Source organism: Alternaria burnsii, assembly GCF_013036055.1.
Source record: "Alternaria burnsii strain CBS107.38 chromosome Unknown 698, whole genome shotgun sequence".
Classification (NCBI taxonomy): domain Eukaryota; kingdom Fungi; phylum Ascomycota; class Dothideomycetes; order Pleosporales; family Pleosporaceae; genus Alternaria; species Alternaria burnsii.
The window spans coordinates 1,295,793-1,308,877 of record NW_024066111.1 but is presented as its reverse complement, the minus strand read 5'-3'; the positions used below and the strand labels follow the sequence as shown (position 1 = coordinate 1,308,877).

Here is a 13,085-nt window from a genome sequence, read left to right as displayed (position 1 = left end):
CACAGGGACATCATCACTGGACCTCTTTCGCGCCCGTCTGTAAAACAGAACTTTGTAAAGAAAACGACCCACCTAACACAAGCACCAGCACTCAGACCCACAGACACCCAACAACAAAGACCACGCATCCCCACAAATAGCGATGCCACCAAGGGCAAAGGCGCTCGGATTGAAAACTACATAGTTAGACGTCACAAGCGAACATCGTCCTCCAAGCTTGTTAGGCGAGGCAGCACGGCGCTTCAACTCTTTTACTTCTTCCTCAGTGCGCGGTGGGAAAGGTTGGGGCTGTAGTCTCGTGAAGGTGAACCCAGTAGCTTTGCGAAATCGCCCGTGGCTATCGCTGTGCAATGATAGACTGGGCGTTGTGGCTGCATCTAGTATGATGGCGCACTCCCTCTGCTTTCCGTTCTTGTTTGTCATGCAGTGAGACGCTGGGGATGATTAGTCCCTAGCATCGCCTTGTGACGAAGGTTTGTCGTTCACTGGGATCTATAGGACGTTAGCTATTGCCTGACCGTTTTGCTTCTTGCGCGAGGGTAGCTTGAGCGATTCAGGCTAGCTGGCAGCGATCGGGGTGTACTTACTCGCTGCCCGGGTTGTGGGTGACGAGAGAAAGTTGCCGACGCGCAGTCTCGAAGATGCAGCGCGCAATCACGGGCCACGCTAGTGGTAAGCTAATAACGTAAGCTGGGCCGGCACTTTCCCGTTATCTACACCCAAACTCGAACCTACTTGATTGGGAAGCTAAGTCTTGGCGTCCCCATAGCCCCATAAAAGCGGTCTGCACATCCGAATCGTTTATATACCGTCATGCGTCGCTGTTGAAACTTCTCACTCTGCCTCTTGTGATCTTGAGGAAGATGGACATCCCGATATACATGCTCATACGCCAACATGGGCACGGGAATCTTCATCACTGACATATACATAGAGTCGACGATGCTTCCAATTATGAAGCAATGTCTTTTGTAGCTTTTTTTTCCTTCTTCTTTGATAAACAGAGCATTCGACATCAAGGCCGCTTTCATACTCCATGTAGCCAAGCCCCTAAATCGGATGCCAGAACAACCCTCAACCCAACTCCGCGTTATCGGCAGCCTTTGCAAAATCCTATGCAATGATCTGTTAACGTTTGCGGAGACATTATTCTGATGTTGACCAAATCATGCTGAAGTGTTTTCGGTTTGATATATGTTAGGTGTAGAGCAGCGAAAGCGCTAGGTGAACTAAAAACAATGCGCGTGGCCTTCCAAGGCCATCTTTTTTCCCAGCTGAACTCCATCATTCGACCCTATACAATGCCGTCCAGTCGTTCTTGTCGCCAACTTCGACACACCCATCCATTTGGAACATCGGTGGACCTCTCCAAATAAGCTTCTTCTTGCCCTTGAACCGCAGGTACGAGCTATTCACCTAGAAACGATCTCTTTGCTTCGTCCTGTAGATGGTGAAGCCAACGTAGGCACCAGTCAGGGCCAGGCCGAACAGCACAAACTTGACAAGGAACCAGGTCCAGCTTCCACCGCTGCTGCTCTTTTCCCGGGTCATGGACGAAGCAGTCTTGGCGCCTGAGCTTCCTGAGGACGAACCGGCGCTTGGGTTCTTCTTATAGAGGTTTTGTGATTTGACGGAGACGATGTCGTGGTTGTCGGAAAGTTCACCGGTTTCAGCAGAGAAGCCTAGGTAGGCAACGGGTGGCACCTTGAAGTTGGGGATCTCGAAGCATTGAGTCCATTCGCCTTCTGACTTGTATTGGAGCTCGAGACGGAGGAATTGTTCTTGGAAGTATGTGAGACGGGCTTTGGTCGCGATCTGGGCATTACGAATTCCACGGGCCTAGTTATGTCAGTATTTAGCCAGCACGATGATACGACTGGTACATACCGAGCAGCCAGCGACCTCGTTGGCCTTGCCGTCATTGTCCTTGTCGTATAGCGTATTTCCATCACCGTTCATGGCCATGATGTATGGGAACACGGTACCGGGGCGGTTGTTCTTGTAGGTATCGAAGAAGAGGCCGAGCCCCTCGAACTTGTCTGTGTGGCCAAAGACGTTTCCTGGCTGCGCCCGCTGCTTGGTGAGCCACATGGCAAAGCCGTCGCCGTAGAGGTTGCCTTGACCATGGATCTTGAACTCGAAAGTGATCTACTCGCGCGTGAGCCTCTGGAGGTTAGACATTGTAGAGTGCAACGCACCTCCCAGTTGGTAGCCGTAAGAGGCACTCTCGAAAACAGCCAGCCATCGCGCGAGGGCTTGTCCGAAGCCAGTCGAATGTACTTATCAGTTCGAATAATAGTGTCTCCGCCAAAATCCCACCAACGGCTTTGCATGTCCGAATCAAGGTATGGCTGTATGTGGATCAGACATTGTTTCTGTGGTCAGGTGTGTTGGCGCAGAATATGCGACTTACAGGCTCGAGGCTATGTGTGCGTAGCTATGCGCTCGTTAGCATTAAACCCCCCATGGTCTCAGAGGGCAGCAACCCACCGAGATGGCCTTGATGTCAGGATCCTCGCTCAGCCCCCCTTGCCGCGCCCAAGCACCCGTCCAAGTCCCCGCGAGCAAGCACAGGCTCGTCCATGGCCTTGCGAACAACATGGTCGCACTATCCCCAAGCTACCAATGGAGTACTCGTGCGCTAGAAAGAATGGTAAGAAGACTGGGCTTCGGTAATCTGGGGGAGAAGAATAAAAGCCTCGTGGGGGGGGGTGAGGGCTAGTCGAAGAGGAGAGTGACGCGGGTCGGGCGACTTGAACGTGCTGGAGTGCTGCGAGTGAATCTTGGGGATCGGAAAGGCCACTCTATCACCTCCGCGTGTAATGCAGGGGTCTTGGGTTGCAGCGACTACGCTAGCGAGAAAGCCGCTCTTGACGTCGACAACTTTTCAAGACGCAGCCACCCACGACCGCCGAACTCGCCATAATACACCCCCACCCGCCTTCATAACATCAAACGCACAAGACTGAAACCATGGATTCTTTCGGCGGCATGTCTTCTTCCCCCAGCGACCCCAAGACAGCGGTCATGCGTCAAGTACAGCAGGAAGCTGCTATGCAGAACGCGCGCATGCTGGTCGAGGTACGTCTTTGCTACCTACTGCACCTGAACTATAGTAGCAAACATACTAATGCATCCACAGAAACTCAATGAGCACTGCTTCGAGCGCTGCATCCCCAAGCCTGGTGCCTCCCTCTCGAGAGGCGAGGAGAGCTGCATGAGCGCATGCATGGAAAAGTACATGAGCGCATGGAACACAGTCAGCAAGCAATACGTCGGCAGGATACAGCGGGAACAAGGCGGTGCGGTGCAGAACGTGTAAATGCTTGCTTGACGTCAGAGGGGAAGGATTCGAGGCGGCGCCTTTGCAAGATATCTATGATCTAAAGAGTCATGTACGAATATGATGAGCATGTACTATAGACTGTACCACCAGCAAGAAGAGATTTTATCAAGATGAAATTGGTATATTGCCATATGGTAAAGTCCTTGGTTGCAACGCTTATTTCTTAGCGAATGTCTTCTGCCGCTGCGCATACTCCTTGACAATGACGCTGCAGTTGACCTCCTGGCACAGCCTCTTCCTCCTCTCTGGTGTGAGCTTAGTCGCAAACTCGAGTCCGCTCGCCCTCTCCACCGCCTCAACAGGCACCTCAAAGTCGGTCAATGGCTTGTGGTTCTCAATCCTGGCATTGGGCAGCACAAAAGCGCCCAGCGCAACTTTGCCGCCCAGCTTTCCGTCTTCGGCGAAGATGACTTTGTAGAAATGTGTGGGTACAGCGACATTGGGCGGGTTGCCAATGACTTCGTATGACACACGCCACTTGCCGTCGGCTTCGCGCTTGGGCAGGTATAGAGGACCGGTCACGATGCGGACCGAGGGGTACGAGTGTGTGAGCCTGCGGCAAAAGTCTTCGAAATGCGCCCAGTAGTCGCGGTTGAAGCCGTCGCCGACTTGTGGGCACATGTTGCTCAGCGCAAACGTGTCATCCATGGCTTCTTGACTCCACTTGGCATCGGCAGCGGGGACTTGGTGCCCTCTGTCATAGCCGGAGCGGAAGTAGTCCTTGAGCTTTGCGCGGAACATTTCTGGGATTGTAATGTCTTCGACGAAGACGCTGTGCTTGCGGTCGGCATTGCTGTTGGCTAGCGACTCGGGCGTGATGTGCTCGGCGACCCATGCTGGGTTCCGTGTTCTTCGGTCGTACGACGATGTGAGAGAGGCAGCAGGACGGAGATCGTTGACAGGGCCGGGGAAGCCATATTGGAAGAGACCGTTTGGGTCTACTATCGCTCTCCGGGCGGCAGCAGCAGCAGCGGGCGAGGGGATGGCGGGCACCGAGGGTACAGGTGCCGGCCGGCCAGGCCCAGTGACAGTTGTGGTAGTGGTGGTGATGGACGGTGTGGGCGGAAGGCTGTCCTTCTTGGTCGAGTAGAGCGCGGCAGTCGCTGCTGCTCCTGCGGCTGCGCCACCAGCAGCAATCAAGCCCAAGGTGAGTTTAGACATGGGCGATGTAGTTGGGGCTTCAGGGACGTGGGTCGGGGCCTCTTATGAGCTACGGACGACTCTCACGGGTCCAGCGTCCTTTACGGCGCGTGAGGAATGTCTCGGACGCGTCTACACGTCTTCGTATGGTTCGCTGGCGCCTTTTCGCTCGTGGTCATCTGCATTTTCCACCACGACGGTTTGGCGCTTACCAGATGCACGCTAGTCCTGACAGCCGCACCTGCATGGATATTCGACATCACTGACAAGTCATCAAGTCTAGCAGTTTTGCGAATTCCTAAATTTTGGCCCTTCCTCTTCATCGTTCCTCTTCTGCAGTGCATACATGGTTACGTGGGTTTAGATTGGGAGCATTGTCCCATAAAGCGTGCCACCACACCGCCACCATGCCTTCCTGGATATCGCGAGCCACCGAGTCCCACAATGCTCAGCTTATCACGACTGCTGCCGTTTCAGGCTTCGTCGTTGGAAGTGCCATTATTGGATTCCAGAAAGCTCGACGCATGACGAGGGTTGCGGATCTGAAAGCATCGATCCCAGATCTCAGTGACGATCATCGCGCATCCAGAGTGAGTACCTAGATTTCTGATCGACTGCATATCTAGTCACTGAGATGCCGCCTGAGTATTTGCTGACAGACCCCAGCTGACCGAATATGGCGCTGCTTCGAATGTCTTTGCTCCAAGTAAGGAGGATGAACGGAGTATGGCATTAGCCGCAAGAGCAAGAAAAGGCGACTATGACGATGGTATTGTTTCCTTTCCATAACCCTGATAGCCAAGCCTGACCAGTGTGCTAGATCTCATCCTTGAACAACTGGCAAGAAATAGAGTGTTTCTCACAGACCCTGGACTCGCAAAGTTAAGGGGCGCTTTTGTAATTGTAGTCGGGTGCGGAGGCGTCGGGTCACACGCAACAGCTGCACTCGCTCGCTCGGGATGCTCGAAACTAAGGCTTATCGATTTTGACCAGGTTACTCTGTCTTCCCTCAACCGCCACGCAGTTGCTACTTTGGCAGACGTTGGAACGCCCAAGGTACACTGTCTCCGAAAACGACTTGAGCAGGTTACTCCATGGACACACTTCGAATGTCGCAATGAACTATTTGGAGAGCAAACAGCGGCAGCACAACTAGCACCCTTAAATGGCCAGCAGCCGGATTTCGTCATCGATGCCATCGACAACATTGACAGTAAGGTTGCACTTCTAGCATACTGCTACATGAACAACATCAAGGTCATATCTTCCATGGGTGCAGGTTGCAAGTCTGATCCTACAAGGATCTTCATCGGCGACATCTCCGGAAGCACAGACGACCCGTTGTCAAAGTCCACAAGAAGGAAGTTGCGCTTGAAGGGCGTCAAGGATGGCATACCAGTCGTCTACTCTACTGAGAGGCCCGGTCCTGGAAAGGCTGAGCTTCAGCCTCTCTCAGAGGAGGAGTTTGCCAAAGGCAACGTTGGGGAGCTGGGTGTTCTCGCAGACTTCCGCGTACGAATCTTGCCCGTTCTAGGTACCATGCCAGCCATCTTCGGCCTCGCTGTCGCGAATCACGTCATTCTTTCTATCGCCGGTTATCCTCATGAATACCTGCCGTCAAAGTCTCGCGACAAGATGTACGACGGAATCTTGGGTGCTCTGCAAGGTGCCGAAGAACGGCTAGCCCGAGCAGTCTTCAGCGAGGATCCACTGGGCCTCAAGATCCCCATCACACAGGACGACGTGGGCTACCTGGTAGAAGAAGTGTTCAATGGCCGAAGCATCATCAGTGGATTGTCCACACGCCTAGCCTTGACACGATGGAACAAGCCTACCCAGAGCTTTATGAATCAGAGCACACCAGGTCAAAAGAGCAGTAACCTCCAAATGAAGGACCTGGTCCTTATGACCAAGGAAGAGGTGACAAAGCATGAAAAGGAAGTGTTGAAAGGTGAAAAGAGCCTGGAGGAAGTCTATGACGCTGAAACGATTAAGCGTGTAAACGAGAGAATGACAGAGGAAGAGAAGTTCCAACGCTTCAGGTAACGTACGATACACGAAAACAAAATACTCACTACACTCATCATGTTGTTGCACAGCTTCCGCAAAATTGCACTCTGCGATGACCCCACATGCATTCCGCGTTCGTCCGTACCCACAGGACACGACATTGCGGATGAGTTGCAATTCTCCATGTTTAACCCCGATATCACCAGACCAACCCCCACAGCAATGTCAGCTATTTGCATCAGTCGGTCCTTCCGATAATCTATGGCGGTGACCGATATCCATCGGCCGCTGCACTAGCGCAAGGAACGCAACCAATAGGAGAATAGCTCACTCCCGCTATCTACGTGGTAGATAATTTTTCTGCTAATGACGTACAGCACCAACAGACAAGACCGGCACTCCCGCCACGGTACAAGCTACGTGTAGACATCTATGATGGTCTACCCGAGTATGGTAGCCAATGAGATTGAGAGGAGTGGCGACGGGCCCTACCAAAGTAGCTCAGTTCCGTAATTCATTTGCACAGATGGCGTTGAGGCTCTTCTAGACGGCCGAAGCTTGTAATGAACGTCATATTGGGAGATCGACGGAGTTAACGGCCTTTGCTGATATATAAGTGTTTGTTCACTAACACAGCAGGTCCAACTATCCATCCTGCCACTTTAGTCAACATCAACACCTACATAAATACCCAATACACCACCACCACAACAACAACAACAACAACAACAACAACAACAACAACAACAACAACAACAACAACAACAACAACAACAACAACAACAACAACATCAACGACAAAGTACAACAAACAACACAATGGCTACAGACACCAAGTTCGAAGGATGGCTCGGCAAGGACAAGGAGAGCGTCAAGGGAACGATGGAGTGGGGTCAATTCGAGCCCAAGAAGTGGACTGAGGATGATGTCGACATTGAGATCTCTCATTGCGGTATCTGTGGATCAGACTTGCACATGCTGAGCAGTGGCTGGGGACCAACACCATATCGTACGTTTTTTCTTCTTCTTTTTCCTGTCACAGCTTTGTCGTGCTGACTGCTGCCAGCCTGTGTCGTCGGCCACGAGATTATCGGCAAGGCTGTAAAGGTCGGCAAGAATGTCAAGCACGTCAAGGAGGGCGACCGTGTCGGTGTTGGCGCGCAAGCACGCTCATGCCTTCAGCCCGACTGTCCCGACTGCTCAAATGGCATCGAGAACCATTGCCATCGTGAGTCAATAAATACATACGGTTCCGTCTACCCACGCGACGAGGGTAAGAGCTACGGTGGATACGCCACACACAACCGCACAAATGGCCATTTCGTCATGAACATTCCCGATGGCCTGGACAGTGCTGATGCCGCACCTATGCTCTGTGGTGGAATTACAGTCTACTCTCCCTTGAAACGATACGGCTGTGGCCCTGGCAAGACCGTCGGAATCGTCGGTGTAGGTGGCCTGGGTCACTTCGGTGTCCTTTTCGCCAAAGCTCTCGGAGCAGACAAGGTCGTTGGTATTAGCCGCAAGGCCGAGAAGCGCGACGATGTCCTCAAGTTAGGCGCTGACCTCTACGTCTCAACCGACGAAGACGAGGACTGGCAAAAGCACAACGCACAAACACTCGACCTCATCATCTGCACAGTTTCCAGCGCTAAGATGCCACTAGACGGCTATCTTAGCCTGCTTAAGACCCATGGTACCTTCATCCAGGTTGGTGCTCCTGACGGTGGCGAGCTTCCTCCTATCAACGCCTTTACCCTCTTGATGAGTGGACTCAAGGTTGGAGGCTCTGGAATTGGTGCTCCATGGGAGATTAAGGAAATGTTGGAGCTGGCGGCTGAGAAGAAGATTAAGCCATGGATCCAAAAGAGGCCGATGAAGGACGCTAACTCTGCCATTGTGGATATGGAGGCTGGAAAGGCTAGGTACAGGTATGTCCTCGAGAACTAGAGGAAAGACACATAGCAACATAATTTCTTCACTGAATACAAGCCATTCGAAGTGTCTTTTGCGAATTCAGCGTTGGATGTGTAAGATTTTCGCCATTCACATTGCGTGAGGTAGTTCTGATTTTCGGTGACGTTGACTTTGCGGTTCCGCGCCGAACAAGCGATTGCATGTCATGACGTTCTCCTCTTCTTTGCCCGCCCACCATAGCACGACGATATTGACGTTCCCGGTTATAAGCGCCTTACCCTTAAAGCCTGACCTAGGCCCACTCTTCCCCGCAAATACGATCGTCATCTGACGTCGTTGCAGAAAGACAACACATAAACCTCGGGTGTCTAACGTGTCCAACGTGTCCAGGTTCTTTTACCAGCCCTCCCATCTCTTAGAGCAGCAAATTGAGCCTTCAGAAATCATGCCAAACACCCAGACAGTCGACGTCCCCCATCTTGGTGGCATAAAAGCCGCTTACCAAACATCCGGTCCCGTGGATTCGTCCAAGCCTACTCTGATTCTGATAAACTCCTTCACCACATCATCAGAGCTATACCGCGATGCGTACAAGAATGAGACACTCACTTCTGTGATGAATTTAGTCTCTATCGAGCTATTAGGTCATGGACAAACACGGGCCAAGAGTGAGAATTGGACGTACTGGGATACTGCGATTATGAATCTACAGGTCATGGAGAAATTGGGAATTAAGAAAGCTTTTGTACTGGGTACAAGCCAAGGAGGATGGGTGACTGTGAGGATGGCGCTTTTGGCGCCTGAGAAGGTACGTCGTCTTTTGTTTTGTAGCAGCATCTTGGGAGAATCAACCCATGTGCCTTGCCAGTACAGTGCTCCAGCTTCTTGCACTGGAATAACTAACACGGAGTCGAAGATCCTCGGCATTGTCCCCCTAGGAACATCCCTAGACTATGAGTCACCCCGCTCCCGCGACCTAGGCTGCTGGCACTCCGTCGAGCCCCTCGCCGAGCGCATCACTGGCGAGTTCGGCACCACATCCAACAAGCCCACACCCGACTTCACTCCTAGTACCGATTTCTGCAACTTCCTCATCGATGTGGGCTTTGGGAAACAGGAATGCCCAGAAGATGTTCGAAAGTTTTGGAATGATGAGATCAAGAAGAACTACCAGGGAGATGAAGGTCGGCGGAGGATTAGGATGTGTGCGATTAATCTGAGAGATCGGGACGGTTTGCATTTGAGGTTGAGTGATGTGGTTTGTCCAGTGTTGTGGCTGCATGTAAGTGCATTATAACAGTGGCCTCTTATGGCAAAGGTTGAACTAACGATCGACATAGGGAACTAGCGATGCTGTTTACTCGGTCGCAAATGCCAAAGAGGAGATTAAACTCTTTACCAACTCGCCTGATGCCAAATTGGAGGTTATTCAGGGTGGACAGCACTTCTTGAGTGCGTCGAATCCGAAGGAAGTCAATGAGCATGTTATTGCGTTCGTGAAGAAGTATAGCAAGTAAAGATAGTTGGGGAAGCTAGTTGATGGTCTCTGCTATTCTAAATTGGGGCGCAATTCAACCACATGACATCAGTTTTCCTAGATGTGCTCTCGATGGTCATGTTGAAATGCCAACGGAACCACGGTATTCTTTGTGGTATTGTGATACCGTTGAAAGGAATCTACGAAGCCTACTCGCAAGATCTACCATACTCAAGGAACGTATTGCAACTTTGAGATTATTCTCTATTTACATAGCATAAGCAATACCACGGCACGGCATAAGAAACACAAGCATGGAAGCCTGTGACAGCGTAGTAACTCCAAAAGGGATGTCTATGATACCTAATGAGTTTCGTTTCGCTTCGCACATCGGACTGTAGCATCTCAACATATGCGCTTTCAGAGGCAGAGGTGATGTAAGAATAAACAAAGAGGAGACGCATGAAGATAGTCACATCTGATGGCAAGGCGAGCGGCAAGATTGTATCATACCCACCACGAACGAACATCTCCGGTGACGCAAAGCTGGCGTGTGAGTCTATTCTGGATACAGACGAAGTATGATGCGCAGATGTTGAATTATTTTCTTTTCTACGCACTCATCACCGAACGTGTATGTTTGTGCATATCAGCGTGGTAGGGAGCGGGGATGTTGAATTCTTACACACACGCGATGCGATGCTTTTTATCCTCGACTATGACGCATCCCAGCACAGATTCCAGCTGTACCCCGCTTATTTCGGCTCTTGGTGTTTGCTTTTTGCGCGGGTCACGGAATGATACCCCTCTCCACATCTGGCACTTGGACTTAGCCCACGGCAAAACGGCTGTCATACCACACTCGTAAAATTGGTCCGCAGGTTCGAAAGATTGCTTTTGGACGGCATCGTCACGACGCAAGACCCGCGGGAGAACCATGGATCTAGTTTGACGCCCGCTGCATGCAACTTACAATAGCGTGGCAAGCCTGATCGGCAGCGGTGATGCGCTTCGGTGTATGACCATGAAGAAGGAAAGTGCAAAAACTGGTGATCCTCGGAGGGAAGTGGAGAGGAAAAGCAATCATCTCGGCAATGACAGGGCAAATCTGCATGATCAGCTATGAACAGTTACAGTCAAACAAGGAACGGTGTCGATGAGCCCGTTACGATACTTCTACGTAACCAACGTTTTCTTTTCCCTGCATAGTTGGCGCCGGAAAATGAAAAGCCCAACCGTTGACGCACCTTGGAACTTGAAACTCGCCTAACATCCATGTCAAGAGATGGTACTTTCCAGTGAAGAAGGTGGTTGGCGCAATTACACTGGAATAGCCGTTGGGTAAGGTATGATAAACCCCTGTAGATGTCAGGTGGCTGAGGGATCGAACTGAAATCCCGCCCGCTCGCCTCGCGAAGGAAATGCCTCTGGTCCATCGTCCACCAACACCATACTAGGGTCTCGACTAACGCACGTGCGTCGAGATGCGAAGGGCTTGCAAAAGTTGGGCATTCGTGAACAGGGGGGAAAGTTTGACGAGTCACCAACGGCCGGCGCCGCGATCGCGACAAAGTTGAGACAGTGATTCCCGCGTGCAACGTGACGAGCGATCAAACATGGGTTGAGGAACGACGTCGGGGTTATTCCAGTTTGACATTGATACGTATTATCATCGGGGATGAGGGTTCATTGGCTTGTTGGGTCCAGATCTGGATCCATGGACTTGGTACTGATATTTGCTTTTTCTTGCTTCTCGACCTGATGTGCGCCGTGGGTACTCCATGTAGTCAACGAGTCCTGGCAGCGGAACAAGATGTGAAAAGCAAGGTGTAGGCTGGACCTTTCCTTCTTCAAGTGCATCTGCATCTGCATCTACATCTGATCTGTATCTGCAGCGACATGCGGTATGTAGCCAGACGTCTCCACTGCATTCGTCTATGCCGCGCCCTCCAGCTGCGACCCGTCCCTGCGTATTTTCCGTGACCCAAGGGTCGCCGCTTGGACATACGTTTGGCGATCCAGTACTAGAATAAGACTCAATATATTGAAGTATGCGTGGTTGTCTTCATGTCGCACTGCATTGTGCTCACGTCTAAGGAGCTCATTCTGCTGTTGGGCATGAGACGGGATGGAGACGTTTCGCATCCTGGTCATCTCGGCAGTACCGCCTTGCTGTTTGCTTCACTCAACATGTGCCGCGTGGGGAGGAGTATGCGATGGGTCATCTTTGAAAGGCATAAGTGGGACATCTAGACAGTGGGTTACTTGTTGGTGCAGAACTTATTTCTACACTTGACGTCAACAGGCCTCTGTAACGGGTGGCAGGTGCGGCAAGCGTATGCTGGCGGAAGCCGTTACATGTCAGGTACAGCCCACAATGCTGGAAGCCTGCACTCTGCAAAGTGTCTCGGGAATCTGTATGTACATGTTTGCAGACCATTCAGCTCATGGCGCAAAGCACGAAACGTGCGTGTTGAAGGTGCGTTGCCGCAGGCAGTAATCGCCGGCTCTGAGTGCTGGGCGAACTGCGCTCATCCCGGAGATGCAGGTCTCGATATTACTTTTGATTGCGTGGTAGTACTATTCTCACTCCGTGTGACACAAAACCAGTTGCACCCGATGCATAGGTGAACAGTTGGTGGGGGGGTTTCATGTATTGTTGGTCGTCTGAAACAGAGGCAGCTAGCACTGCCAATCACTCCTCGGTCCGAGTACTCAAGGTTGTGTGAAGGAAAAGTGCTCTTGCAGTTACATATACACACGTGCACAAATCGACGATAGAACCCCTTGCATGCTGAGATGAACTATGCGTGTATGAATGTATAGTGGTAGGCTTATAGACATATAATGGTACAGCGTTAAGGTGAGGGGTAATGCGCCGAACACACCGAAGTAGTAGCTCTGCCGGCTTTGGCTCGTACCGATGGCGTCCTCTAGCGGAATTCACCGTAGTGGAGTTCCAAGACAGCCTTAACTAAGTGCAAGTGGAGATGTACAATAGTCCGTTTGTTGAAAGATGCACATGACGGTTATCAGGTTCAGGGCAAGCATAAATGCGGATGCTTGTATCCGAGTGGAGCTATTGAACATGCGTAAACGTGCTGGTCTGTTCGAGTAGCGTAAAAGATGCAGTACTAAGTATGGCAAGGATGTGATATTCGTGCATCTAAGTGGGTGTAGCTAATCAATCGCTAA

General features: G+C 51.4%; 6 protein-coding genes across 6 annotated transcripts; 4 read left to right on the top strand and 2 right to left on the bottom strand.

Annotated features, from left to right (window-relative positions):
* Positions 1 to 251: 251 nt before the first annotated feature.
* GT037_004607 (vesicular integral-membrane protein vip36 precursor) lies at positions 252 to 2,601 on the bottom strand (the record flags this gene model as incomplete). The annotated part of the gene is made up of 6 exons (XM_038929654.1): positions 252 to 343; positions 1,425 to 1,839; positions 1,888 to 2,148; positions 2,199 to 2,351; positions 2,414 to 2,437; positions 2,491 to 2,601. 6 exons carry the CDS (start codon positions 2,599 to 2,601, stop codon positions 252 to 254), a joined length of 1,056 nt encoding a protein of 351 aa, XP_038787926.1.
* Positions 2,602 to 2,973: 372 nt separating this feature from the next.
* On the top strand, positions 2,974 to 3,322 carry GT037_004606 (mitochondrial import inner membrane translocase subunit tim13; the record flags this gene model as incomplete). The annotated part of the gene is made up of 2 exons (XM_038929653.1): positions 2,974 to 3,081; positions 3,143 to 3,322. 2 exons carry the CDS (start codon positions 2,974 to 2,976, stop codon positions 3,320 to 3,322), a joined length of 288 nt encoding a protein of 95 aa, XP_038787925.1.
* Positions 3,323 to 3,502: 180 nt separating this feature from the next.
* GT037_004605 (uncharacterized protein) lies at positions 3,503 to 4,507 on the bottom strand (the record flags this gene model as incomplete). The annotated part of the gene is made up of 1 exon (XM_038929652.1): positions 3,503 to 4,507. One exon carries the CDS (start codon positions 4,505 to 4,507, stop codon positions 3,503 to 3,505), a length of 1,005 nt encoding a protein of 334 aa, XP_038787924.1.
* Positions 4,508 to 4,893: 386 nt separating this feature from the next.
* On the top strand, positions 4,894 to 6,532 carry GT037_004604 (moeb domain-containing protein; the record flags this gene model as incomplete). The annotated part of the gene is made up of 3 exons (XM_038929651.1): positions 4,894 to 5,076; positions 5,153 to 5,255; positions 5,307 to 6,532. 3 exons carry the CDS (start codon positions 4,894 to 4,896, stop codon positions 6,530 to 6,532), a joined length of 1,512 nt encoding a protein of 503 aa, XP_038787923.1.
* Positions 6,533 to 7,315: 783 nt separating this feature from the next.
* GT037_004603 (nadp-dependent alcohol dehydrogenase c) lies at positions 7,316 to 8,446 on the top strand (the record flags this gene model as incomplete). The annotated part of the gene is made up of 2 exons (XM_038929650.1): positions 7,316 to 7,505; positions 7,563 to 8,446. 2 exons carry the CDS (start codon positions 7,316 to 7,318, stop codon positions 8,444 to 8,446), a joined length of 1,074 nt encoding a protein of 357 aa, XP_038787922.1.
* Positions 8,447 to 8,858: 412 nt separating this feature from the next.
* GT037_004602 (alpha beta-hydrolase) lies at positions 8,859 to 9,930 on the top strand (the record flags this gene model as incomplete). The annotated part of the gene is made up of 3 exons (XM_038929649.1): positions 8,859 to 9,221; positions 9,330 to 9,695; positions 9,754 to 9,930. 3 exons carry the CDS (start codon positions 8,859 to 8,861, stop codon positions 9,928 to 9,930), a joined length of 906 nt encoding a protein of 301 aa, XP_038787921.1.
* Positions 9,931 to 13,085: the final 3,155 nt, after the last annotated feature.